The 14,831-nt window shown below is 39.2% G+C and overlaps 2 protein-coding genes across 7 annotated transcripts in view; one reads left to right on the top strand and one right to left on the bottom strand.

The window, feature by feature from the left end:
- Window positions 1-1,885, bottom strand: part of elavl4 (ELAV like neuron-specific RNA binding protein 4) — a 71,628-nt gene extending 69,743 nt beyond the window's left edge. For 4 of the 6 annotated variants that reach the window (XM_085398446.1, XM_085398448.1, XM_085398445.1 and 1 more), the window contains exon 1: window positions 425-556. In XM_085398446.1, coding sequence (XP_085254572.1) covers window positions 425-556 — 132 coding nt within the window. Of the gene's footprint in view, window positions 1-424; window positions 557-1,255 lie in introns of those variants that run through there. The other 2 variants (XM_085398449.1, XM_085398453.1) reach the window with 1 other exon arrangement.
- A 4,541-nt stretch (window positions 1,886-6,426) lies between these two features.
- agbl4 (AGBL carboxypeptidase 4) overlaps window positions 6,427-14,831 on the top strand; it is a 357,025-nt gene continuing 348,620 nt past the window's right edge. Inside the window, exons 1-2 of the mRNA XM_085398442.1 lie at window positions 6,427-6,491; window positions 7,755-7,877. Coding sequence (XP_085254568.1) covers window positions 6,446-6,491; window positions 7,755-7,877 — 169 coding nt within the window. The 5' untranslated portion in view covers window positions 6,427-6,445. The remainder of the gene's footprint in view (window positions 6,492-7,754; window positions 7,878-14,831) is intronic.

The raw sequence follows: 14,831 nt of genomic DNA, 5'->3' as shown, positions 1-14,831 counted from the left end.
TCAGGCAGTAAGCAGATAAATGAATATTTTAGATTCCTAACAACATTGACAAAATTCAACAAACAGGAAATATATTACACTCACAAATGCACACATACACACATGCACGCACACACAAACACCTCAAATTCCCTTGATAACAGTCTGACTGGCAGAGGCTAAAGACAGAGTAGGCGTCCATAATTGAACAAACATAACAATGTAAATATTTACTAATACTATCCATTGGGGATACAGGCAGAATTCCACAATTGATTTGCTCTCTTTCTGCCCTTTTGTTCTTTTCCTCAACACACACACACACACAATTATCACACACACTTACTACTACCACTACCATCGCTTCTCCCTGATTCACTTCTTGTTCCTATGCCATCATTCATTAAAAGGATGGAGATAAATATTGGTCTGTCTATCCTCTTACCAGGGGTGACCTGTAGCCCATCTGGGCTGGCGATGACAGGAGATCCCTGGGAAATAGCGGCGAGTGCGTCTCAGGGACGGAGCCCACGCCACTGGCTGCTAGTCCCGAGAGCTGCCCGTACCTCGCCATCATCTTGAGATGCTGCTCACAGAACACACACACTCATACAGAGACACGGGAGGAGAAGGGAGGACAGAGACAGAAACAGGGGGGGGGGGGATAAAAAAGAGAGAGAGAGAATAGGTGTGAGAGAAAGGGAAGGAGAGCAGATAACAGCAGGTAGGAAGGACGATGGTAAAGGACAGAAGAGGGAGTGTGGGGGGTGGGGGACATGAAGAAAGAGGGAGGCAGAGGGGCATTACAGAACCCTTTGCTTTCACACAAATGCACGTGTGAGCATACGCACAGCCATACGCACTCGCGCTAACAGACATACCGTAGGCGCACATGAAGGCACACAAGCAATTTTAGCCCCAGGTGGACAATTTCACAAGCAAGCCTATGTTTGATGGGTTTAAAGGCTACCTTAGTTTTGTTACAATAGGAGGATATAAAGTCTAGACACTGGCTCGCCATTTATTATTACAAGGCGGGATGAGTGAGGGTGAGAAGCGTTGCGGTCCCCTTTTCTGCACCAAGCATCGTGCTGGGAAATATAATAAACAGCTGCTGTTATCAATCATCCCCTCTGTCTTCTAGCTACGAGCATATAGAAGTGTAAAGACTCGCGCACACACACACTGACATACGATAACACACATGACAGAATGGTTGGCAGCAGACACACACAGGTGAGGTGCGGAGGGAATAAGCAAATCCAAATGTCTTTACCTCATTGCTCAACAAAGCAGCGTTGAGTGTTCGGCTTATTTCGAACATGTTCAGATTCGGTGCTTTTTTTTTTTTCGTTCTGTCCTTTTATTTTCAGATTTTCTTCAGTTTTTTTGTTGTTGTTGTTGTTGTTGTTGTTTTTGCTCCTACCTCCTCTTTTTTTTTCTACAGTTGGGAGTCAGTCCCAGGAACACAAAAAAAGAAAGAAAGAAAAAAATCAAATCAATTTAAAAAGAGGGGGATAAAAAAATCCTCTTTAATTTTCTGATTCTGGAGTTGTGATATTTCAGTCCTCTAGTTTTTGTCTCTTTCTCCCCTGTCTGCTGATGCACTTCTGCTCGTTGTGGCTGTAGTGGTGGCGTTTGTGCCCAGGGTCTCCGCACACGTCTAAGCAGTCAATATGCTGTCTTTTAAAATCTCCCCAGAGTCAGCACATTAAAACAAGCAGTCAGGCAGTCGGTGGGTCGGTGGGTCGGGCTGGCGGGCTGGCTGGCTCCCTTATCTGTCCCCCGCACACTGGCTCACACAATACGCTCCGATCCTCACACTGCTCACTAACAGATTAGCCTGTCCCAAAACATTGCACTTAGTTTAAACTCCCCTCCCTTTTTTCTCTCTCTCTCTCTTTCTCGCTCTCTCTGTGTATCGCTCCCTCTGGCTCTCTCCTATGCTCTCGCTCTATCTCTCTCACTCCATCTCTCTCTCATCCCCCATTGCTCATGCACTGAGGCAGCTACAGTTCTCCGTGCTACCACAAGGTGGGAAGACTGTTCTAGCAGCAGCGACACCATCGCCGCCACATCCCTTCCTCTCCGTGCCACTCCTATCTTTCCTTTCATATTATCCTCTTCTCTCCTCTTTTTGGGTGTGTCTATAACACACAGATGCAGATTGTAAAGGAACATTTATACTTAGACTGGCTCTCGCTTCATCGTCAGATCGAACATTCAACCGGCATTAACTAATATTCTAGGAAGTGCGAAAACTCATATTGTTTGGGTCTAATTATGATGTAGATTACATTTGAAAAAGGGCTATCAAGGCTTTCCGGAAAGAAGGAAGCATTTAGTGCTTTCTTTCATGTGGCTAAAAAATAAAGTAATGGAATGTAGTCAAATCTGCACCTTCTGAGGAGGAACCACAAGGGAGTGGAAATTAAGGGTACCTCTTATTAATATCTACCAGCGATGGAAAAAGTGAGGGTTGAGCAGATGCAAGCCTCAAGGTCAGGCAGTTGTCCTTTTCCTCAGCAGGGTGTGGCACAGAGATGACGAAGCAGCTAGTCACAGACATGGCAGGAGATCCGAACTATGGAAGAGAAAAGCAAAATAAATAAATATTAAGGGGATGTGAGCCAAGAATATGAGTCACTAGATCCTTGAACTCAGTCAACAATACATAAAAAAAATACCACACCTGCATCTGATGTGGTAAACATGCAATTTGTGCTTATTTCTGAGAAACTAACAGAAAAAAAAGTAGCTTATGAGGGTGACGGTTTTAAAGTAAATGGGCTCATCGTCGTCTGCGCTAATCAAATCTTAGCTTCATGAGTGTGGCACAGCATTTATTCCCAGTGCTTTAAATGTGCTTTTTGCTGTCTTGGATCAGAGCAGGGAGAGCGGCCAGTTAATAGCAGCCTATTGACACTGAACCATCTGTTTAGGTGGATGCTGTCCAGCACAGTGGAGAGAGGGAGGAACAGACAGAGAAAGTGTCAGATAAAGGGAGAGGAGTGGGTGATGATGAATGGATGATAGAAGGGGTAATGGTAAGGTGTAAAGCAGTGTGTTAGCAAATTGCTACTTTTAACCGATGTTTATGTCAACAGGGGAGGGAAATATATGTAGAGAGACTCACACTCACATCAAGGATGCGGCACGTAATATTGTTTACATGTTTTAAATTAGCACATTTTCCTTTTCTTTAAAAGAAAATTGCTCGCTGTAGCAAGTTAAGTGATGGTGTCATTAACAGCATTACTATGTTATGGCACTGTTGCGCCGTCTTGGCTCCAATTCCACTTATTTTATTTATTTTTTCCTTAGAAAAGGACTGCTAGCCGCATCCCTGTTCCGTAAAGCCGCGGTCTCTGGGGACGGCTGGTCCGGCACAGCCCTGGGGGGAGCTGTCAGTTGAATCATTCAGAGTGAGAGCTGATTCCTCAGTCAGCTGCCTCTCAAGCCTTCCTCTCTGACCCAGCCTCACTCCCCTGAGCCCCCTGATTGCTGTCACCATAGTGATTCTCTATGTACTGCCGGATGGTCTCTACTTCCCTACTAAGCCCTCCGCACCCGGCCTCACACAACTGCCCATCTCCAACTCTGAGCCTCTTGTGCCCTGTGTTTTTTTATTTTTGCATGACTTGTTTCTTCATCGATGATGGACTATATGCGTGGATGTCCTCAGCTGGCTGGAGTAAAAAGGATTTCCCTGTAGTTGCTGGAATACAAATGTAGAAAAACACAGATTTCGTCCTCTTGAATACACATATGCCGGGATAAAAAAAAAAACCTCACAGAAATTCTTTGTGTCAGTGTTTTTTTTGTGGCACAAAGCTACAAATGCTGACTCATTTGATCAGTTTGCGATTCAGAAGAAAGACTATCTTTCTGAAAGAATGAAAAAATATATTTTTTGTATATTTTTTCCACTGATTTAAATGATGAGGTGTGTAATCCAGTCACTACCAAGCCACACTAACCATGACAGGACTGTCTACATGTGAAGCACGATCGTATGTTCAGAGGGGTCAAATATATTTTTATAGGCGTGTGAAAATACACTGTCATGAGAGATAATTAAAATTTGAGAGTCAACATGTGTGGAACCTCTCTTTTGTGTTATTCTGGTTTCGGTGATCCACTGAGCAGACACCAGTAAGTAGAAGTAAAGCACACATGCAACTTGGGGAGAAAGAAAGATTTCAACTTCTTCAGGCATTTTTTAAGAGGACACACTATTGTTGAATGTAAAGCTTTAAAAGAAGAGGAAAGCCATAAAAAGATTTCATGCACCTTTTCGTTCTCCTGTAATATCGCTAATGTGCATAGGCATTTAAATGATAAAACAAGTTTTATGTCCTGTCCTAACTTTCACTGCAGGATACCATTATTTCACAGGTACTGTTATAATGTCAGGTAAGTTTTTGGAATAAAATTTTGTCTTTCACAAACTGATGTGAGTTTCAGCCATGAGATGTAGTTACACCGAGTATCCATAGCCAGGATCTTATGGAACATCCGAACACTCCCATGCAGCCTCTCTATTTGATAAGAGCTGAGAAACAAGGGAACATGTAGCGTGTCTAATTCATTCTTCTCATGCTCCATAATTTAATTTCAATCTCTCTCTTGAAAATGAATGATTGTACCACCGTACAGCTCTTTAATTGGCATAGTGTTAAAGGAATGACATGGCATGGCGGACAGCTATTCAATTTTCAATTTTAACAAAATATTACACAGGAGCCCAGTATTCTCTTCCTGTCATCTGAGAAATAATCAGTCCGACCTATCTACTCAGTGGCCTGTTGATGCTCGACATCAAATACAGATCACACATGCACATGGGGAAAAAAAACCCATTGCCCTCTCTCTTGTCTTATTCATTTAGTCCTGTTACACACAGCTTATAACCTGAAAATTTGCAGCAGCCTGTATGCTCTTGCTCCAGGAGTTGTGCCGCTGCTCATTTGATGTACTTAATCAGGTGCAGCCTTTGTAATGGGAAAGGAATAGGGCCAGGCTTGATTGGCCTTGATGACATCTCTGCTCCAATTGTCTAGAAAATCTCCAGCTTTAATCAATCTGCAGGATAATTCAGAATCTCTGGCTGCTGCTTGCATTGATTGGCTTTTTCTCTGAAAATACCTTCAAAATGAGGTTTATTTCAGGTATGACTGCAATAAAACTGAGGAGGGTGCAGTATACAGATTACTATTTAATTTGCAATGGGAGTCTTGTCTAGTTTACTGATTCCTGTAGAATGTAAATGTCGCCAGTGTACATTGTTGGTGTACTTGTATGGCTTGTGCATGGGGCAACACCACAGGGCTTTGCAGTGGGTGATAAAAACTGCCAAATTCTAACCATCTATTGGCATCCAGCTAGGAAGCATCAGTGAACAGCTTAACGGACACTTTAGAAAGAATACTCACTACAGCCATAGCCTGTACATCATCCTGAAAAGCAGGACAAACTTATCCAGTGCCATGAATCCAACATAAAACTAGGTTTTTAAAAAATATTTATTTATTTATTCTTTTGAATGTATATTTGTGTGTGTGTGTGTGTGTGTGTGTGTGTGTGTGTGTGTGTGTGTGTGTGTGTTAGAAGAAGAATTACAAGATATCAAATCTTGAACCATAAAGGTTTTCCACCATTTTATTTAATTACTCTTAGCCTTGATGTTAATTCAGTATACGTTTGAAATGCATGTGTAATAAGAAGGAAGGCTTACTCCCGAAGTTTTCCAGGGACTTCGACCTTCTGGGTGACACCAGTTGTGTCTTATTTACACTCCTCTGGCTCCTCTTAAACTTTAGAGTTCAGTTTAAGATATTAGTGACCACTTTCAGAGCTCCTCATGGTCAGATGCCTCCCTAGATTAGTAAACTACTTCATCCAAACTTCATATAGTAGATCAGCTGATTAATACTTGTTGGCTATACCTAGATCCAGGTGCTGGAGATTGTGCTTTTCATGGTGTGCTTCCAAGTTCCAATGGATTTAAGATCGGTCGACCCTGCTGATAACTTTAAAAAGAAGCTTTGGACCTACCTGTGCATGTTTGGTTTTATCCATGTATTTTAGTTTATATTGTAAAACACTTTGCGTATACAGTCCTTCTCAAGAACAAAAGTCACAAACTTCACTTCCTTTCTTACTAACTTGAAATTCTGTGAGTGACCTTTTCAGAGTTGCAGTTTTTTGTTTGTCCTGAACCAACCATGCTTTGATAAATCACAGCTTACTTTCAATATTTAATATTTAATATTTAATGATTTTTGTAACCACTAAACAAACATAATCAAACACCGGGTTTATTACTTACTCATTGCCCGGGAGAACCGATTTCTTGGGTGTCTTCTGTGCAGCGGCTCCCTGATGAAGGTTGCAGCGCCTCTCCTGCTTCCTTTTGCTCCGTTGCCGTGGTAACTCCCAGAGAGCGTCGGCTGCTTTGTAGCAGATGGAGAGGAAGATGGAGGAGAACACTGTTAGCGATGTCGACGCTGGTGTGTAAATATGAGCTTTAACACGGCAACCTGTTCATTGCTATACAAACAGAGGGACGCGCGTGATAGCCCGTTATCTCACAATAATATGCGCGCGTGACTGGCTCGCTAGGTCTCTTTTTATGGACGCTAACGTTAAGCGTGTTAACCTCCTAGCTAGCAGGTGCAAAAATGTAAACACAGTCCTGTCACCAGCAAGCGTGAGCTAGCTGTGCTGCTGTTGACTTTATTCAACCATATTATGAGCTACATGTGCGTTTAGATAATTGCTGCCATGACAAAGTTAACCGCTGCATAGCCGAGCAGACTGTTTGTTAAATTGTGTTAGCTAGCTTTGTTACTCAGACTGCAGTGAGCTGGTGTGGAGCTAATTAGCTTTCCGTTGTATCTGAAGTTTTCTCTTGGTGATTAAAACCGGTGTTTGTCTCTTATCCTTCTAAATGAAAGCTACCGTAAATGAGCAGTTCTTAACAAATGGTACACGCCACTGTAATGGGGGGAGGATTAAACAAACAAAACGCACATTTAAACCAATAATAATATTTGTTGTGGCAGGGGTTTTATCATGTTTATCATAGTTCACTTATGCTTTTTTTTTTTTTAATTTTATCTTATTAATTACCATCTTTGGACTCCACAGTTGTGAAAAAAACCTCTTTGCCACCTTCCTGATTATTGTTGTTTGCATATTTGTACAAAACGCAGCTTTATTTATTGTTTTAATTTTAAAGATCTAAACTAAATATACTACTATTTTATTAACGAGCAACGGCGTAAGAAATGGAAATGAGTTACGGTATTAACTTATTAAAAGTCCAGTTGTACTTCACTTGTTCAAGGAAAAGTAACCATGTGTTGAAATTGTCTGTTGAAATGAACAGCCTAATTACCACTTAGTGCTAATTACTAATACCAATAAAATATATAAAATCAACACTTCTTATACTGTTGATGTTGTGGCGCTTCACATTTAACAACAACATTATGTGAATTAGTTATCCCTATCCTTATATCTTGTATTTTTTATAGACTTGGTGTGTGTGTCTCCTTTTTCATTCTAATAAAAGTCAACATGACAACAACATAAGAAAAGGAACCATTTCTTTTTTCTATTGGAGTAAATACCTGTCCTTACTTTAATAACAACAACTGTATTATATTATATGAAATTTTCATATACACCTGGGAACTAAGGGTTTACACACAGTGGTCGGAGACTCCTTTGAGTAAAGTTAAACTCTACATTTTGCACTTGTTCTTTAGGCCGTGAAGCTGGGGGAGAGGATGCCTTGGTGGGCAACGTAAACAAGCTGATGGTGAGCCCACCAGGATACTCAGGAACTCCACGAAAAGGACATCTGGTTTTTGATGCATGCTTTGAAAGTGGTGAGTAACTGCAAAACACAATATTTAACCTTTAGACATAATTACAGGGTGCACACTTGGATGGAAAAGCAAGACTTTCTCATGCTGGCTGACACTTTTTTTAAGCAGATTTGTTTAGCAGAAAAGTCAGATAATTGATAATTGTTAGATCAGATGCTGTACTGACAGCTACCCACATCCTGCAAGCACAGTGACCAAATCACAACAATCCCTTCTTCTCCATGCAACCCAGGTTCCCAGTGAAGGGTGGGTATATATGCTGACATTTGAAAAAAATCTATTGTTAGATAACACAGGCTATCTAACACAGGTCTTATGTACTGTCATAAGACCTGTGTTGAAGCCGAATATTATTGGTTGTCACTGCTGCCCTAGCACACTGACTGTAGTTACCCAAAAGCAATCAGTGGGTCAGCTTTAGCTAGATGCTGTTTGAACATTTGTACAATTCTTTTGTTATGTGATCTTAATATTTGTAGTTTAAAACAATTTTAAATCTGACATGCCTCTGTCCATTGTTAGCTAGCATCTTGTATATTTGCCCTCGCTTTGTATTTCCATGGCTGAATCTAAATTTTTTAAACAATAATTAAAAAAAACTCGATAGACAAAGTGGCAACCTATGACATCTGTTATTTATGTTCCTGGGCTGGAGCGTGGTTGTGGTCAGAATACAGTATTTGCTACCTTTTTAATTGAGCTTGCAAGTTTTAACAAAAAAGTTTGTGTTTGTTACATCACCTAGATTGTCTGCAATGTGGCTTTGCTCCCTTAGTGTCTCCATGTGTGTGTCAGCGAGAGCATAAACTAAACCTGCGATCTCTACATCATCCTGTCTGTTATCTTCCATTTCGTTTGTCTGAAATTGTTTTCTAAAACTTTTTATCCATACACAGGGTCCTCACAGTTCAGAAATTTTTTGTTGTTGTTGTTGTGAAAGTGGATGAGATGCTGGTACTATTGATCCCTGAAATCTTTTCACAGTAAACTGGGCAACAACCCTGTTGCACTCTGTTTTTTTCCCCCTGCCTTGTTTTTCCTTATCTAGCAGTTGAGAATCAATTTGATTTGCGTGTTTGACTGCAATCTCCTGATGAAGCTGTGATTTCTGCTTGCCCTAGCACTAATTTGGAAGACTTAAAGAAGTTCCAAGATGCAACTCGTGTTGTTAACAGTAGTAAGTGTTACCTTAATTTTATGGGAGACAGTCACATTTTTAGTTTTTACCGAGGCTGCATTAAAGCAGCATATTCAGCACAGCAGTCTCTTTGTTTAAGCAGTCAAACACACCACAGAGCTTTAGACACAAAAGATGCTCCACTTTTAATTTTTTTTTTCAGAAGTTGCTGGCGTTTCCCTTTTTATACACAACTACTATGTATGCACATTATATTGCATTTAGCTGCATTTTTATTTCATTTTCTAAATTGAACCCACATATTTGAACAATCTGGTCATTGCTGACAGAGGCATGACCAGAGAGCACAGAATGTAAAAACAGATCTCTGGACACCATCCGCACCATTAATAGGGACAAGTCCTCATTCTTACACTTTTATATAAAAGTTTCTGGGATTTTAAAATATTTACTAGGCAAAAATAGTAGTTAGCCCAGGAATTTTAAAATAGAGGCCGTTGTGCTGTTACATTCTAGATAACGTGTATAGCTCATGCTTAAATGTGGATATATATGCACGTAGTATGTAGGCTTGTAAAAAATATAGTGCTGTTGTTCAAACATTTACTCATTCTCTATATACACGATAAAATACAAATGTTTTACAATGCACATTTTGCGGAATACTTCATTGGCTCTTGTTCAAATTTGATTATTCGTTCAAACCTCTGCCCACACAGGACCGAACCATTTATATATTGCGTTACATCCACAAGAGGGCAAACCGATACCTGGACAGACATACTTATAAAGGCATATCAACTTAAAGATCTCTCTTAAAAGATTTACATTCCAACACATCACAAAACTAAACTAAACAAATTAATTAGGTTGTATTTAATAGGGATTTGACAACCTATTCGAGCTCTGCTGTGAAAAGCGTGGAACAATAATGATCTTTTCCCTAGCATGAAATGGAAAGTAACAAACCACCAGGGAGCTGCAGGAAGCTTTTATCAGTATATTATTTTCTCTGAATCTGAGGTAGTTAACGAACTCTCTGCTATGATTACCGCAGGAATATTGTTTATTATTTTGGGTCTTAATTGACTCATGTTGGGCCAAAACGCCATTAAATTTAGCATTTTTTAAGATTCTTGTTTTTTAGACACAAGATACAACTGCTTAGTTAGCTAACGTATGCTAATGTACCTGCTGTTATCATTTACTGTGAATTGCAAATATAAAAAGAAGGTAAAAAAGTTGGTATAACAAAAACCCAACAAATCATAAAAACATAATAGACAAATGTTAAATTTAACTCTGTTTACCTTTAGTTGCTTAACTGATATTGGTTCATTGGTTCAAATCATTTTCATTTTCTTCTTGTGTCAACAGCGATGTATCTGAAGTCTGAAGCTGGACTTAGGAGCACGCCATGTAGTTTTTTCTGACATTGACTCACACATGGTACAGCTATGTGGTATTGTGGTGGTACTGTGATAGCAGTCTGTTTGCTTCCCCTCAGCAGTGTCGCATTTGTTGTGGAGGAAATCCAGCTAGGTATTTTGTGTAGGTCAGAAGAAAGATAGCCACTTGTAGTGTTGATTATTTTCCACAATTAATTTTCATTGTTTGATTGAAAAAAAAAATCAATTATATAATTGAATTGAGGCTGCTGTACGCATAAAGTAAGATGAAGTTAAATATGCTCCAGATTCCTTTGTTAATGGCCTTGCTTTCTGCTAGTGGAGTGGCATTAAAACGAAAATGAAGAACTGCATGTTTTCAGCACCGACAAGGTCGGCTGGTTAGACCCACAAGCAGGCTAACACTCAAGCACCAAGTAGGCAGAATAAATCAGGGAACCAGCAGGCTCTCTTTGGGACTGAATCGCTGTGTGGAGATTAGGTTCAGATGGTGCTCAGATTTCATATTTCCACAGATAAGCCCATTTTGGTTTCTGCAGACTCAGATGAGCTTTAACTTCTCCCTGTTTACTTTCTGTTGTCTGACTTTGGTGTCAGTGTCAGTGTTGTTCTCCAGTGCTGATTCTCTGATGCACTTTTTCAACAACCTGGAGGTCAGTGGATTACTACTAACAATTAAGTTGGGTTAGGCTTATTCACAAGAGGAAAGACAATCTTTTATAGACATATAGTGGGATAGATAAACCTTATCAGACTCATATGTGAAGGAAAGTACAAATGTGTAGTAGTAGAGGGTTATATTAGGAGGATTTTTCTGCAATATCAGTGTGGTAATTGCCCTTTTTATAAATTTGCCTTTTTTTCCCCCAGATGACATGGCCAGAGGAGCTCAGACATTGATTAATGGGTGCTGAGCTCCCTCACAGGGATCAGCTAACATATACATGTCTGTGGCTCCGGATTTATCTCCTGAATGATTTATGGAATTGATATTAATCTCTTTCCAGTAAATGCATTACTAAAGTTAGAATATGGAATAAATTGATATTTGCCAGATATTCTCAAATTAATGCCCTGTTGCTGTTTCATTTAAACACTACTGGTTTTAACAGCATTGCTTTAAAGTTCCACTTCACAGTTTGTAATTTTGCTTTTTACAGAATTCTTTACATGTGCTTATTTTTCTACAAGTTATACTCCATCTGAAATCTATGTATTTGTCTACAATAGCACTTCTTGCTGTTCATATGTTTGTTGTGCTGCAAACAAAGTACCACTCTCTTTACTAAAGATAATATTACTTCTTAATTCTAAATTCTTAATTAAAATTTAACAAAATAAAAAGCAGAAATTTTGGCATTTTCTTAATTTATTTTTGTTTGTTTAACTTGTTCTGAGTTTCCTGAGGACAAAATTAAACATGAGGTAAGAAATACAAATGGAAATTTCTATAAATTTATCAGAGGAAGAGTTCTCTTTGCCCCTCTCTTAATCAGATAAATAATACTAACACTAATTACCCAGAATTACCCTAAGTTACTTTGTTTTTTAATGTATTTTTATTAAGTGGAAACTTGCATTGGGAGAAGTTCTTATTTATAATATTTCTGAACATAAGACTGCACAGATTAACTTTAAAAAAACAATCCTTGGATAAAAATGTAAATGTTGTGGTAAAGAAAGTACATGCAGTTAAATTGTGAAAGAGCAAAATTTGTTCCCTCATTCTTTAATTGTATTAAAGATGTTGAACAGCAGCACAAGTGTAGGTTCATCTAACCTGAGAATACCTGCCATATTGTGTTTACAGTAAATGTTGTACCTCTGCTCAAACTTTATAAGACAGGTTGCATAAGTCAAGAATGTAAAATGAGCTTCTGGTTTCATATATTCAGTCTGATATTTGTGATACGAGTGAGGGAGAGGAAATTGGAGACAAATATGTAAGCTCCTGCCACACATGTTCATTTCTCAAGGCAATTGAATGGGCCTTTTATGACAGTCTGTGTCTGTTTTACTTCTCTCAGACTAGATTGAATAGTCAGTATTTCAAGCACATGTTTTCATGTGAAAATGATGCATACCTATAGGAAGGATCTTTGCCCGACTCCTGATGCTATCTGCATCCCGTGTACATTTCCATAAAGCACAGCTTTTATTTTCTCGTCTTCATATAGCATAGAATAAAATCTAATTGGTTTATTAAAACAGACACTGGTTATGTAAGCTGTTTGCCAAAGGTATAAAACCTAATTTACATTTAGATGAGGCTTAATTCACTTTGTTGTCTGTGCTGTGCTGATCAAGTCAGTGATGGCCTACAGATTTACATACAGTGTGTCTCAGTCAACAGGCCCTTTGACACAGAGTCATTATAAACCATTAAATGCCTTTTACTGTACTATGCCTAAAAAATGAGCATGACAGTTCTCTCAGTGTTTGGTACAGTACAACTTGAACACTGTGGCTATTTTCATTCTCACTGGTTTTGTTGAACATTTTGGATTGTATAATTTGCCCAGTGTTATTAACACCCATGTAAACTTAGAGTTTTACTTACTGAGATCTTTTTTTTATGTAGTACAGTAGGAAATAGAAGATTTTGCTAATCTGTAAACATTTAAGCTCTGGCCTATTGTTGTGTATTGTGTCAAATGGCAGAGATTCGTGAAAGTGATAAAAGAAGTCTAATTGTTTTTAGAGTGAAATCCAAATGACATTCTTATCTTGTCTTGTCACACGCTCCAACTGTTGACATTTTTAGCCCAAAAATTCTTTTGTGAATGCATTCTCACAATGTCGCTGACTAAAGAGCCATCTGTCTGTACAAAGAACGACACTGACAGCGCAGGCCTATTGTTTTACTGCACCTCTGGACCATGCACCAGATATAATTAGGCACTCATTGATTAGACCGACCGCTCTCTGCTGACAATGGCTTGCATGATCAAAGAAATTCCCCAGCGGTGACAAGTGTTTAATGGGGTCTATTGATAAAGACAACTCATAGACTTTACAGTCAATTCACTCAATACAATCCAACTTATATTGCAGACTGGAGAACAGATATTGTCGAACTGCTATGTCCATATCGTACTACAACCAAAATAGTCAAGGCTGTCAGATACTGTTTGAAGTCATAGTGTTTCCTGAGCCTGAGTAATTAACCTGATTCGTAAATAATGTAACAGCTTGTTAGACTATGAAAGTAAAAAATTGCACACTGACTCATGGTAATAATTTTCTCTATGACTTTATCGGTGTGTCACCTCGTTGCGAAGGGATTTCGGCCCACCCTTTGCTACAATGTTCAGTTTTTTTAAGTTTGCAGGCACAGCTCTCTTAATGTCCCACCAAAGCATTTAAACTGGACTGAGGTCTGAACTGTGACATCACCACTGAATCACCACCTGGATTATTTTCTTTTTCAGCCATGGTTGTAGATTTGCTGAAGTGCTTGGAATCTTTGGCTGTGTCCAAATTCAGGTGCTGTATCCTTCGAAGGACCTGGCCTACCCGGTCTACGCAGGTCTTGTTGGATGACCTGCTGGTGGCCGAGCTGTTGAACAAATTTCTCTGGTGGCACGACAGTGCTAATAGCTGGTATGAGGTGTTTGTGCCTATATGTGTGGTTGTGCATTATGACCAAACGTCTCCATTTTTGTCTCATCTGTCCAGAGGAAATTGTTCCAGAATCCTTGTGGTTTGTTCAGATGCAACTCTTGTGTTTTTGTTTTTGTTGTTTTTCTTTGTTAGAGAGAAGACTTTTCTTTTGGCAGTCCTTCCATACAAGACATACTTGTTCAGTCTTCTTCTTATTGTGCTGTCATGAACCTTAACATGCTAACTGATGCCTGTAGGGTCTGAGATGTAGCTCGTGTGTTTTTTTATTGCAGTTTCCCTAAGGATTACATGGTCTGACCTTGGGCTGACTTTGATGGGATGTGTTCTCTTAGGGAGATTGTGTTGCTGTGTTAAGACACACCTGAATGCACCAGACAAAACAAAAATGTCCAAAACTTCTACTTTTACAGAGCTGATCACACTTTCTGATGATCCGTTAAAGTGCATTTGATTAGTTGCGCCTGGGTGCTAATTACCCTCTTAATTCATGTGAAAGCAGTAAGCGTGTCCTTAGTTTTTTACAAACAACAAGTCTTTTTCACATGACTGTGTATTAACTTCCAGTTAGATAAATAATGAATATCTTATCGAACTCTCGTGCACCACTTTGTACAGAAAAGCTACAGATAGATATTCATTACGTTCATATCATCCAGCATTTTAAAAAAAAGAAGTGTTCCTGTGCCTCAGGTCTACTGCATATGTTGCTTATGTAGCTCTAATAGTGACTTTTGAAGACTAAATAGGAGATTTAGAACAAAGATTTTTAAAAGATGTTAGAAA

This window comes from Rhamphochromis longiceps, linkage group LG23 (genome assembly GCF_057381845.1).
Source record: "Rhamphochromis longiceps isolate RC_006_pf linkage group LG23, R_longiceps_female_GT1.1, whole genome shotgun sequence".
Lineage (NCBI taxonomy): Eukaryota > Metazoa > Chordata > Actinopteri > Cichliformes > Cichlidae > Rhamphochromis > Rhamphochromis longiceps.
This window is presented reverse-complemented; position numbering and strand designations above follow the sequence as displayed.